This window comes from Myotis nattereri (assembly GCF_964212035.1).
Source record: "Myotis nattereri genome assembly, chromosome: 17".
NCBI classification, from domain to species: domain Eukaryota; kingdom Metazoa; phylum Chordata; class Mammalia; order Chiroptera; family Vespertilionidae; genus Myotis; species Myotis nattereri.
Window position 1 is genome coordinate 38,945,403 of NC_138092.1, and position 14,103 is coordinate 38,959,505.

Sequence of the window (14,103 nt, forward strand, 5' to 3'; positions counted from 1 at the left end):
TCTCCAATCTAGGACCCCTCGGGGGATGTCCGACTGCCGGTTTAAACCAACAGTCAGACATCCCTCTCGCAATCTGGGACTGCTGGCTCCTAACTGCTCATCTGCCTGCCAGCCTGATCGCCCCTAACCACCTCTGCCTGCTGGCCTGATTGCCCCCTAATTGCTCCACTGCCTGCCTGATCGCCCCTAATTGCCTCTGCCTCAGCCTCTGCCACTATGGCTTTGTACAGAAGGATGTCTGAAATGATGATTGAAAGGTCTTTTGGTCTAATTAGCATATTACCCTTTTATTAGTATAGATGGCCTGGCTTAATCTCTGTGTATTTTCTATATGTATTCTCCATGGGTGTGTATCTGTGAATATGTACACATGTGTTCTATATAGGCACACAGACACAGACATACATACATCTGCACATATAAGTAAGTGATATGTGATTAGGAAAAACAGCACACCTGCAATGTAAAAAAGATACTTAAATGGTACACCCACCAAGTGTTCTCACAGGGACGTGGCACATGTTTAACACTGAAGCTGTAGCTGAGCCACATGGAGAAAGGCCACTGCACTGCCCATCACTTTCTCATCCTGCACTGTTTTTTTTTTCAAACAAGCTTATTTGTTTCCCACAAGCAGAGTGACTCAGGGTGTGTAGAAAGGCACCCGTTGGGCCTGGCTAATATGGTTCAGTGGTTGAGTGTAGACCTATGAACCAGGTCACGGTTTGATTCCCAGCCAGGGCACATGCCCAGGTTGTGGGCTCAGTCTCCAGTAGAGGGTGTGCAGGAGGCAGCCGATGGATGATTCTCTCTCATCATTGACATTTCTCTTTCTCCCTCCCTCTCCCTTCCTCTCTGAAATAAGTAAAAAATATATTAAAACAAGTAAATAAATAAATAAAAATGAAAAGGCACCTTTGGGGTACACAATGAAGCAGTGTCGCACTGTCTATGCCATGTCTGTTCCATGTACTTACTAGTAACCCTCGGCTGTATCTGGCTCTGTTGGGATAGACGATGATGGATTTCTGATCCACTTTGCGTAGGAACCAGAGCGGCAGCTTCTTCTCTAAGTTGGTATGGAGTTCCACCTAAAGCGCGTATTGGGTTTATTGATAAGGATCATTCATTAGTAGCTGGAATTCTCACACTGCACAGACGAAAGCGTTAGCACAGCAACTGAACACTGACTGCTGTGTCACTGACGGCTGGGCAGCCCGTTTCCTGGGCCCCTGGCAGCCGATCACCTGCCCCTGCCTTTCACCACATCCACCAGCGCCACAGCGGCTAGCTGCTTGGTTGGCCCCATGTTGACCTCGAAAGAGGCTTAGGCAGTGTCTCAATTCCTCTGCCAACATTGTTGTAGGATTTTTTTTTTTTCATTTTTGATTCTCTGACGACCACAGGTGCACCAGAGAACATGCATTGCAGGCACGGTGGCGAGAACATGCCCAGGCTCAGCAGCTTGTTCTCAGGACTCAGCCACGCCCGCATTCGAACGGTTCAGGTGGTGCTGATTCGAAACAAACACGACACTCACCTGCATGGCGATCCTCTTCAGCAGGGCGTGCTTCTGGACTTCGGCAATGTCCCCAACGGCCAAACCGATCTGAAGCACAACACGGCATTGCATCACGACCAGTGTAACAGCTCACGCCAAAATGCACTTACGGTCTCCCCACAGCCCATGGGGAGCTGCAAAGCCTGTATAACTCCTAACAGCGGTGGCCCTGGCGGTGGGTCCAGTAATGGCAAGTGTTATCATGAAAAGTTAAGACATAAAAATAAATCTGAAATTCATTTTAAGTTCAAGTAAAAATATATTCTTTTGGGGGAGGACGGGAGTGATGTGATAACAAATGCTGTTGGCAATAGCCATGCACCATGCCTGGAAACTGCAGGAGTTTAGCATCTAAGGTGGACAACATGGAAAAGTTAAAACATTAAAATGAGGGAATGAAGAGATTTATATATTATGTATGTTTGGCTGTAAATGGTACACTTTAGGGGTGGGTTAGGCTCTGGTAATACAAATCCTCCAGAAATCCATGGCTGGGCAGAATTAGGTGAGGGGAAGCTGTCAGCTCAGTTCTACTGAGTCCAGATTAACTCACTCTTCCACTGGGAGACAGTCAGGGTCTGTGTCTGCTGACCCCAACCCCTGCTTGCTGAGGCCCGAGAGGCTCACAGTCAAGTGAACTCCAGCTCTGTAAACAAGGGCTCTGTCAGCCCCTCCAGGTTACCACCACATGCCCAGTGCTTAGAGTAGTGCGGGACACATAGCAGGCACACAGAAAAGCTGCTGAATGAATGAGCAGGAAAGCCTATTCCAGGGTGTACAAATATAGTCGGCAAGTGGCTTTTATCTGGCAGGATAATGTTTTCTGTTATTAATTTGCAAGTCCCGCGATGGGCAGCCTCTCTGGTTTAGATCTTACATCAGAGGTGCTTGCCTGGCTCTGAAGACATTTGAGTCTGCTGAGCTGTGCGTCCCATAATTTATTAATACAAGTTATAAGCTTGTAAGCCTTGTCATTTACTAATTAAAATAAGCAATACATTAATATTAAATGTTAATCAAATACTATTAATATTTAATAGTAGCTAACATTTGAATGCATATATGTTTTAAATTCTTCATATTAGCTCATTTCATCCTCACAATAACTTAGGAAGTAGGTTTTATTATTGTCTTTCTCTGATTTGTGTCCTCAAAACTATGATAACAGACTCCGGAGATTGGGGTGGGGTAGAAAGTCTGCCCAGCAGAGATGATGCCTGGCCTGAATGTTGAAAGCTGAGAAAGAGTTAACCAAGGTGGGGGGTTCCAGGAAATGGAGAGCAGAGCCCAGGAGGCAGGAGGAAAGCCTGGCACACCCAGTGACCGCGTGTGCTGCTGCGTGTCTGGGTAAAAGCTGCGGACAGTGGGGAGTTGGATGAAATCTGGGTCGGATCCGGATCATGAGGACCCTGTGTGCAGTGCTCAAGCACTGAAGCTTTAGAAGAGTCACAGAAAAACCTTTGAAAGAGACACTGGCCCATTTTTCATGATCAGGGCATCACTGTGGTGATAATTTGTAGGAAGGATTAGACAGAGAAATGAGATGAGATGGAGGAACTCTTCAGCCTTCTGCAGCAGTGGGGATGAGGCACCACGAGGTGCGAGCTAAGAGGAAGTAGGTGGAGAGGCAAATGTTTATTGGCAGAAATGAGGAAAAGGGGGCCGGGTGGGTGGAGAATATCGAGTCCGTCTGAGGAAGGAGAACAGTGTCAGTCTTGGCCCTGGTGGGTCTGATTTTGCTCTGGGACAAGCAGGTGGTGAAGCTCACTGGGTGCTGGCCGTACAGATCTGCGGGTGGCACTGACCTGTACTACTGCTAACCCAGGTTCTCCTCTGGAGAATGGGCTTCCAAATGCAAGTGAGTCTCAGAGACGAATGTGGGCTTCATGTCATTCTTTATTATTCTTAGTTGCCATCTTTTACTTTTCTATGTCACCAAAATAAAACTGGAGTTGTATCAAGTCAGTGAATCAAAACATTGCATAGTCTGTACTATTACTTTTTCTTTCTGGAAACACTGCCCAGCACGGTCCCTGGTGCATAGTCAGGCTCCAAAAAAGTGTGTGGACTATGTGCACATTCGAGTAAATGAATAAGGAAAAAATGTGCCCTGTAATGCCAGCTAGGACTCTCCATGGACTTGGGATGCATTCCTGCCTGCATCAGCCAGGATGCTCAGGGCTGGACAGGTTCTCCGTGGAAGGGCAAGGACATGTCCATATCTGCTGAGGGTAGCCAGCCTCTAACTTTTTAGAGGGGGCATCTGAATGCCACAAATACCTCTCACCCTCGCTCCCCACTTAAATCTCTGGTCCATGAGAGATTCAAGAGATGAGTTCTTCCTCCTTCACTCCATGAAGGTCTCTGCCTAATCTTTGCCTTCCCCTGCTCCCGGAAACCCTAACTTAGCACACACCATTCATCTTTATATCCTTATAGCATTTACCACCCCCACGACATCATGCTGCATACTTATCTGTTTACTGCTTAACTTCATGACTAGTTTATAATCATGTAGGGATTGGGTATTGATCTGTCTGTGTCCCGGCATCTGGGTCAGTTTCTGGGTCACTTAGGAGATTCTTGATAAGCATTTGCCAAGTGAATGCATCTTTGCATCCCCTGGGCCCCACGTTGTGCCTGGCACACTCAGGCCTCAGTGAAAGAATGGATTTCACAGGTGTCCCTTTTCCCTTCTTGGAGGGAGATAGGGGAGGCTCTGAATAATGATTGTGAAATGCCTCAAATGATCAGCAAATGGGAAATACAAGGATAAATTACTTACAAGTAAATTCATGAGGACGATTGGGACAAACATTGTGAAGGTAATGAGTTGTATAAAGGACAGAAGTGGATATGCCAGTTCATTTCTCAGAAACGGCTCTAGGAAGGCATCGCGATAATTAATGTCTCCTAGCATCATGCTGAAGGTCTGGACTATGGAAAGCAATGGAGTGCTGAAAGCATCCTGAGGAGAGACGGGAAGGGAACCATGAAATGCAGAATGCATATAATGAAAAATGGTTCCTGGAGAGTAAAATGATAAAAATCGTATTTAAAATATTTTTAAAGTCATAGGACTACAGCTACTAAAATACAGGGATAAAAACTACCAATAAACTGGTGGTAAAGTCATCAAAATAATCTTTTCTGCACACAAATCATCGTGCATTATACATAAACATTTTGACAATGGAAAAAAATCATGTAATAAGGCTATATTTCTCCTGCAGTGAATATCATTTGAATGCCAACATATCAGATAAAATGAAAGTATCCAAATATTGTTGTGTTATTATTGATATTATACACCATTGAGACTTCAGTATAAATATATATTCCCAATATTTACAGCAAGGAAATGAACCACAGGCACAACTCCTCACCTGTATACTCAGGAGGACGTAAAAGCTGAGTCCAAAGGCCAAAAGAAGGAAGACAAACACGACTGTGGACCTCAACAAAGTCTTCATAATTACCTCCAACATAACGATGAAAATCCCACAGTTCTCAAATCTAGGAAGATTTGAAAAATTAAAATATTTATTCACTTTATTTTTTTTCAAATGGGACTCGCATTTGACCCAATAATCCCACTTCTAGGAATATATCCCAAGAAATCAGAAACATCAATCAGAAGGATATATGCACCCCTATGTTCATAGCAGTACAATTTATAATAGCTAAGATTTGGAAACAGACTAAATGCCCATCAGCAGATGAGTGGATTAAAAAACTGTGGTATATCTACACAATGGAATACTATGCTGCTGTAAAAAAGAAGGAACTCCTACCATTCCCAACAGTCTGGATGGACCTGGAGAGCATTATGCTAAGCAAAATAAGCCAGTCAGAGAAAGATAAATATTGCATTATCTCACTCATTTGTGGAATATAATGAACAACATAAACTGATGAACAAAAACAGATCCAGAGACAGAGAAGCATCGATCAGACTGTCAAACCTCAGAGGGAAGGCGGGGAGGGTTGGGGGAGGGGTAGAGGTCAACCAAAGGACTTATATGCATGCATATAAGCATAACCAATGGACAGAGACACAAGAGGGTGAGGGCATGTGCTGGGGGGGGGGGCGGTAATGGGGTATTGCACAGACATATTAATACCTTTATCAATAAAGAAAAAATAAAACTAAAAAACCTTGCAGGAAAATAATGCATTTATTCAGTTTTCTGGCCCAGTGTATTTCATTCAGGGTCAGTATTTACCATGCACTAGGCACTAGTTTCCACAGATGAGATAACTGAGGCCAGTTACTTTCCAAAATGAGACATGAGAATTCATGAAGCATCAAGTCTTATTTTCAATCCACTCACACTATCTGCCTTTCTCCTTTTCCTTTTCTCTTCTTCTTAATGTTTATCTTTCATTGTGTTACCACTTGACCAAAGTAGGAGAGAGAAATCATAGCTTCCCAGTATCCAAGATGCTGCTACCAGAGGATGAGGGGATGAGAGAGACGAGTTGTGTGGTGCCTTGGTGGGGAGTGACGAAATGAGCTCATGCTCCTGGGGCATCTGTCGCAGGCACATACCCATGCTTCACTCCCCCATCCTTACAGCTCCCTCCACTTTCCTGTGTCTCCCCAGCAACCTACACTGTGAAATGTCTGGGTAGATGATGGGTGTCTTCTGACCACTAACTTGTATTTTCCCTTTGACAAGATGCCCTGTTAAAAGGGGAGTCATAAGATTTTAAAGCTGAAAGAGACATCAGAGGACTTAGAAGCTCAGTTCCCAGAGACATCCAGGACCTTGCTCAGGTCACTAATAGTGACAAAGCCAACAGAGTGGCACTGCCTGGACCTATCTTGATGCCTCTTGCCTTCCAGGTCAGAGCTCTTCCCACCAGATCCTGTCCTTTTGGGGGTCGGGAATCAGCCCCCCTGCACTGTGCTCAGGACAGCAATGCAGACCTACGGTGGGGAAAGCGCTCTCCCAGGGTTGGACCGACTTTGGTAAAATGCCAACATCTGACTTACCAGCTGAGATCTTGGTCTAGTTACTAACTCAGTGCCTCAGCTTCTTCTTTTATAGACTGTGAGTAATAACATTTACCTCTTGTTATTGTAAAGATTGTGTGAAATAACATTTTTAAAAATCCTCACCTGAGGATATGTTTAGAGAGAGAGAGACAGAGACAGAAAGAAAGAGAGAGATAAACATTGATGTGAGAGAGAAACATATATGGGATCAAACCAGAAACGTAGGCATGTGCCCTGTCTGGGAATCAAACCAGCAACCTTTTGGGGTACAAGACGATGCTACAAAGAACTGAGCCACCGGCCAGGGCTGAAATAACACATGTAACTCACCAGCAGCAAGTGTGGGAGGCAGGGGAACCTGGTCCTCCTTTCCTCTCTAGAATTAGAGTTTGGGGGTTGACATTTTTCCCTCCTATCACTATTACTCACCATACCTAACACTTCCTTTTAATTGTTTTAATCTAAAGTAAGTAATTATCAAATAATACCAGGCAAAACAAGAATAGCCAATACTTTTATGCCCATTTACTCCCACATTTAATCTAGATTTGACTAGACTGGTGGGTCTGGATTTGAGGTGATTTTTCCACCCAGAGAATAACTGGCAATTATCTAGGGAAATTTTTTATTGTCACACGGGTGGGGGAAGGTTACTACTGGTATCTAGCGGAGAGGCCAGGGATGCTACTAAACATCCTACAGTGCACAGGACAGAGCCCCACAAGAAAAATTATCGGGTCCCAAATTTCAGTAGTGCCAAGGTTGAGAGAAACCTGGTCTACACTCTGAACTCCAAACCTCCCTCCCCTTTTCCTTAATAATATAAAAGATATCCTCACAGTTTACAACATTGGAAAAGGAAGAAGCCAGTTACATATTTATGGGATTTAAAATAGCTCTTTTTTATATTAAACATGCCTAAAGGATGTTTAAAGGATATAGAGATCATTGAAGCCAGTTTTACCTCTGAAGATACATTAAGAAGTTCATCCAATAGAAGTAAATGGCAATTGCTCCACATTGCCACTGCACGTGAGCTGGTATACTGATGAACAAGGGGGACACGAAAATGATGCTCGTTGTGTAGATAACCCATTCAGTTCCATTGCTCTGATCCAATAAGTAATTCCTTTTCTGGGGTTAAAAAAAATGAAGAATTACCCCATGTAGAGATCAAGACCTGACATCTTATGGATGAATATATATTTGTAATGAGTCACAAGAGTTTTTCGTTGTTGCAGCTGGGGATTTAGGACCAAGGAGCCAGCTCCTGCCATCCTGGACTGAACTGCGCTCTTGGTTCATATCACTGTTGGAGGTAGCCCAGCCTCTTCTATTGACCTGGCACCTAGGCAGTCTGATGCCTCTACAAGTTTCTGGGCTTTCCCCATAGAGTCCACTTCATCTTAAGGAAAAATCTGGGGATGGAGGACTGCAGGTTGGCTTCGTAATTCCTTTCTGCCTGTATATAGACATGCATGTGGAATTCCCAGGATACAAAGCAACTCATTCTGCTTCTAAGGAGGTTTGAGACCTGTGCTAAGACTAAATTACCATACCGATTTGGTGTATTTTCTATTCTTAAAGGTGTCATGTAGAATAGGCCATTATCAATAAGAAAATGTGGAGACCAAATCCATAGTTCTCATGTTTGAAAATGACAAGAGATATTATATAATATGCCCTAAATCATTTAACATAACATACAATAGAACAATACAATCTAACTCTCAGAAATGTGACAGTTTACTGAAACTATGTACATATAAAAGTACTTGGCAATGTATATGTAAAACAAATGTAAAGCACTATTATCATCATGCAAATACCCATGTGCTCATATGATGTAGAGAGGTACATTTCCATAGAAAATGAGGTATTGTGTAAAAGATATAAAACATAAGACAGTAACATGCACAAAAAGTATACTCCAAAAGTGAATAATAAAAGACTGATGCCATTTATCAACCCAAGCAAGGACCTACAGGCAATTTACATAATCCTGTGTCTGATCTGAACTTGGTTCATCCATTTTAAGAAGTAAAGTAGAAAGTAAAAAGTAGGATAAAAAGTTCCCCAATTTTATTATAACTTGACATTTTATGCAATAAATAAAGTATTCCTTTTAGAAGAGGAATAAAAAAAAAACACACATTTGCAATGGAGTCTTGGCCCAAGTAAGTTCTTTATAAACAGTTACATTCAAAATTAGAAAATTCAAAATCTAACTTTTATGTCAGCAAAATATTAAGTCGCTATCAGAGAAAACACAGAAAAAGTCATGTGTAGCCAGACAGACCCACATGGACTTGTCATTCTGGACCAACTTGGCTTCAGGTGTGTCAATAGGCACCGTCCAGGGCAGAGAGTGTATCTAACATCCCATGATTTCTACAGCTGGAGAAGTTTATGCTTGGTATTTCCAATCTATACATTTTTCCAGGTATGTGATTTTATTCTGAAATTAAAATATTTATTCTGCATATTAAAATATTTGCTAAATTAATTTGCATTCTGCATATTAAAATATTTCCAATTTTAGAGATACAAAATGTATTGTTTACCTGTTGGAAAATCTGGACCAGTTCTTTGCAATATCCAAGTAAGCTTGATAAAAAAACTAAAATCATACAAACTTTTATAGAATATGAATCCTGAAACAAAAAAATAATGTAAGCACTTACAAAGGTATACATTAAAACAACACAAATTTCTTAATTTCCACTATTACATATTTATTTTGTTATTCTTTTGCTTCATTTCTATGTACTGTCCATATTTGCTTTAAACAGAAAATTACTGTGATGCCAATATAAAGAAGACACATATTCATTTTATAATGTCCTAAGACAGGTTCAGAAATTGCCAATGGAATTCCAAAGGAATATGAACCTATGCAAAAAATTATTTTACTCTGGTAAAATGTGCATAATATAAAATTTATCATTTTGAGAGTTTTACATTTTATCTGTACATTTACATTTTAAAATGTACACTTCTGTGGCATTCAGTACATTCACAGTGTTACACACCATCATCACCATCTAGTTCCATAACTTTCTCATCACCCCAAAGGGAAACCCTGTACCCACTAAGCATCACTCCCCTCTCCCTACAATCCCTGGCAGCCACAAACTTGCTTTCTTGGACACCAATTTTAAAGTTTTCTATTTCAGCATTCAAGCTAGCATCTCATACATGTCAATTTCTTTATATTAATTACGAACTCATTTACTGACCCATTTATTTAAATTCCCTCTCACTTCACAAAGGACTTTAGGAGAAATTGTTAGCATATATGAATCCTATAGGCTATTTATAATAATAAAAGTCCTGGTATTTCAAACTTATGATAGGGCTAATATTATTAGGGAAAAAACACACTTTTTAATAACCTTTTCTTTTAAAAGGTTGAAATATGAAAATAAGTGGAAAAATACCTTGGTGTCTAATATTTCTAAACGATCACTAGTTTCATTGATGATTCCAGTTGAGTTGAAAGCCATACCTGGCTTTATATTGACAACAAGAAAGGTCATAGGCAGGAGACCAAGGCAATAAGATCCTAGGTTCATAATATGGGCTCTAAACCCATAAGCCAACCTACAAAAGAAAATAAGTAAACCATAATTGAGGAATTTCAACAAAAATATTTCCTTGAGATACCGTGGAAAAAGTAGTTATGATCTCTCTCAGAAATCTATTTGGTAAATCAACTGAACTTTAGAACCAAGAAGACCTTCGAATTCATTTTTTTTCATTTTCAAAAAAGGAATCACAACTTCCCAGTAAGTCACGAGTTACTTAAAAATCTCTCACCAATTAATGGAAGAGCCGAGACATTAGCTCATATCTACTAATTCCATGTTGGCTCTTCCCAGGAACACACCTCTCACTTCATTCATGTTCACTAAACTTCAGGGCCCAGGAGTGCCTCTCATTGTCTTATGTAGTGACTTCCCCTCACCCCAAAATATGTCATTTAATGTAAAAAATAAACATCATCATCATTTTAATACCAAAATATGCCTTCAACACATTTCTTTTTCAAACATGAAAATACCATTTAAACATAATTATTTAGAAGACTTTTAATAAAATTAATGGAGATATTATTAAAAAAGAAATACTACCTAATACCCACCATTTCATAAGTAAATATTCTTTGCACACAGGATGGTTGAGAAGCTCTATGCGGTTATGGTGTACCATTGTCTGAGAAATAAAAATAGATCCATAAAAATACAACCATATGAAGCAATCAAGTATAAATTAAGCTTCTTGTTTGCTGGTTTTATAAATTTATCTGATATTACAAAAGTAACAACTGTTTGTTTTAGAAAATTTGAGAAACCAAAGTTCTATCAAGAATATATTTAAAACACACACACACACACACACACACACACACACACACACACACGAGCTAGAGAGAACCATTTTATACAGGTGCAAGTATTTGATTCAGTTTCATTTTCTATTTCATTGTCTATTTCATTTTCTCACTAGTTAAAGAAATCAGCTTTTCAATCTTATACAAATTACAACTGGAAAGGACATTTAAGATAAATAAGCAAAAGCTACACCCTTGGTCTTTCCTTGAAGAAACCCAGGCTTATCTCTCTGGAAGCATTTTAAATAGTAAAGTACACATAACGGTGGTTAAATTAGCCTGTATTTTATAAGTTGTCATGAGTTATTGGAGCTACTAATATCTATCTCAAAATTAATTTTTAATTGTTCAATAAATTCATAGAGGAAGTGATGTTAGCAAGATGATGGACGAGGAAGCCCCACAGCCTCCTTCATCCACTGAGACAACAGTGAGTAGCCATGTCCTTTCACACCAGGAGCTCATCACATACCTGTCACCTGCTTCCTGTGCAGTACTTATCTTAGTCTGAAACCCTGGTTTAGACAGAAGTAGATCAGCCTCATGGCTTTTATTGCCTCATCTGCTAGGAATGTGCAAGAACTCTTTGGACTAAGAACTGGTTTAGAACAAGTCTCTTGGGAAATTTGGGTCCATACTGAGCATGTAGGGCTTGCTCTCTGATTGCATTTACTCTTCCAGAAGGATCTAAGAGCTTCTGAAAGTCAGAGTTTACCGTGGGGCCAGTGGTCAGCTGAACTTGGAAGCTATGACTGTTAAATATCAAGCCCCGCATTTTCCTCTGATTTACACTGGAGCAAACTCTTAAATATGTGTGTCTGTATTTAGATGGACAGTCCATGTTGTCCCTGGTGTATTGGATTCTGGGTTGGGACAGGTTTAACATGACCATGAGGACGAAAATGATCAAGAATCAAGAGTGTGGAACTTTAAGGAGACCAAATTATAGCAATTGTGGAAAATTATTGCTTTTTTTTTTTTTTTTTTACTAAAAATAAAGGTTGGGGCCACATGACAGACAGACATAAAACTATAAATCTGGAATTCTCTCCAGGTCCCTTCCTGAACTGTAATACCAAAACACTGCAGAGCCCATGTAGAAATTACCTGGATAATGAAAACACTAGACTTACATTGATGGTTGTGAGAGGCTCATATGTAACATCCTGTGCATTTTTTTTCGTGAATTCTAATGGACATTGAAGATATCTGAAATTATACTCGATCTATAGGAGATATAATTTTTAAAGTCTTAGTTTGTATAGACCCACAACTGTCCTTGACAAATCACAAACACAAGCCTACAATTCTGTTGAAAATTAAATGATTCAAATAAAAGTTGAGTCATCTCATCTGAACTAAAGTAAATTAACTTATTGCATATTACTTAAAAAAAATAAATATCCTAGGAAGCTGTTATTCGATTGATTTTTAACTCATAATCATTGATTTTTAACTCATAGTCATAGTCACTTACACCCAATTTAATTCTTCAGGCAATACTATACAAAACAATTATTAGGAGGAAACTGAGGATCTAAGAAGTAAATTATCTCATAAGTAGGAAATAGAGTAATCTTACAAATGAAGAGAATATTTACCACCTTTTGAGACTGGGGAACTCTACTAATACCTTTAATATACTTTAAAGAATTATAATAAAATAAACTTCAAATTGTTATGGTAAAATAAGCTTACATGGTAGTCTCGGCAGGACTTGTCTTCCGTGGAGGGTGTCATGCAGCAATCTAAAAGCACCTTTAGGAGGAAAAGTGGCTATTGGACAGGAGAGTGGAGAGGAGACAGGATTTGATCCCATCTCTAAAACAATACCTGAGACATCCCTTCCCTTCTTTTGCTTCTTGCACCTCCAAGGTAAACTATAACCCATGTCATTCAGGAACGAAGTTTAAAAAATAAAATATTAACCACTGCACACAGAAATAAATGTGATTCCGTAAAATACCATCCACTTTGAGAAACAAAGTACATTTGCTAAAATGTAAGAAATCTTCCACTGGTTTTGCCCAAGATTTGGCATCTTTCTGGGCTTCTAGAGAATATGTAGATACTTAAGGATTCCTTTGCCCAGCGCCTTGTAGTGATCATTTCTTGTCCCTAATCCGCTTCCAGGGGAGCCCTGGGGTCTTTGGCCTAGTTCCTATCTGCATTTCTCGAACCTGATACTGTGTTTGCTTCTGTACCTCGCTTGCTGAGCACTGGGACTGACACCGTCTTCATCTAGAGCAGCATGGCCAAGGCAGCGGGGGATAATGTTACAAGGAGAAATTCTGCAGGCCCTCCAAATGCTTCTTCTTAATCTTCACAGTTTGGATACAGGCATATATAGAGAAACATCACTCTACTACCAGGGGAGCAATTGCACAAGGAGGACAATACATGGCAACTAACACTGGGCATTAGAGCTGAATGTACAAAAGGAGGAGGCAGGAGAGGTGGGAGGGTGCCCCACCCAAAGGAGCAGCTGCTACACTGGCGCAGCGATCCTGCCTTGTGTGCAGGGAGGCCCAGTCACCAGATCTTCTGATTTTTACAGGAAGCCAGATAGATATCTAGATCTTTAAGGGGGGGCCTCCTACTTTTAAATGTTAGCTACTAATGCAAATTTGAAACAATAACATGCATTCCATTAAAAACAACTAGAGGATTTGTTCAGCCAGCAATTGCCATTAGTAATCTCTGCTCTAGACTTGGATTATTTGAATAAAAAAAAAATTGGTTGCCCATATTTTCTGTATTCCACATAACAATTGGATTCTTTAATTCAAATAGGTCCTTCCTAAATATTTGTTGGCTTGTGGGAAACTAGAAACTTTTTAAAGATGGAAATTGCTACTATTTAGGTTGTGATTACAACAGTAAATCCTCACATTATATTATATACCAAGCATATACCCAGAAGGAGTTTTGTTTGGAGAGCTTACTTTCATGCATTCGGGGAGGTATTCTACCATTTCCATGACTGGACATTTGTTGCTTGGAGAATTATGACTAAAAGCCTTAAAACATTCTTCCCATCTGTAAAACAAAATAATTTTTAAAAAAACCATGAGTCTTAATTCTTTTGTTCGGCACAACCACAAAGCTACCAACTGATACTCAAGATTGTATCTTTATGAGAAACCT

The 14,103-nt window shown here is 40.2% G+C and overlaps 1 protein-coding gene across 1 annotated transcript in view; it reads right to left on the reverse strand.

Annotated features, from left to right (window-relative positions):
- The window catches only part of TRPA1 (transient receptor potential cation channel subfamily A member 1), a gene marked incomplete at its 3' end in the record, with an annotated part of 45,797 nt that overhangs the window by 2,353 nt on the left and 29,341 nt on the right, over nucleotides 1–14,103 (reverse strand). The window contains exons 15-25 of the mRNA XM_081111764.1: nucleotides 13,902–13,995; nucleotides 12,655–12,714; nucleotides 12,090–12,182; nucleotides 10,708–10,778; nucleotides 10,004–10,166; nucleotides 9,128–9,217; nucleotides 7,528–7,697; nucleotides 4,948–5,077; nucleotides 4,347–4,529; nucleotides 1,541–1,609; nucleotides 978–1,091 (exon numbers count right to left, since the gene is read on the reverse strand). Of these exons, the coding sequence (XP_080967890.1) occupies nucleotides 978–1,091; nucleotides 1,541–1,609; nucleotides 4,347–4,529; nucleotides 4,948–5,077; nucleotides 7,528–7,697; nucleotides 9,128–9,217; nucleotides 10,004–10,166; nucleotides 10,708–10,778; nucleotides 12,090–12,182; nucleotides 12,655–12,714; nucleotides 13,902–13,995 (1,237 nt within the window). The remainder of the gene's footprint in view (nucleotides 1–977; nucleotides 1,092–1,540; nucleotides 1,610–4,346; nucleotides 4,530–4,947; nucleotides 5,078–7,527; nucleotides 7,698–9,127; nucleotides 9,218–10,003; nucleotides 10,167–10,707; nucleotides 10,779–12,089; nucleotides 12,183–12,654; nucleotides 12,715–13,901; nucleotides 13,996–14,103) is intronic.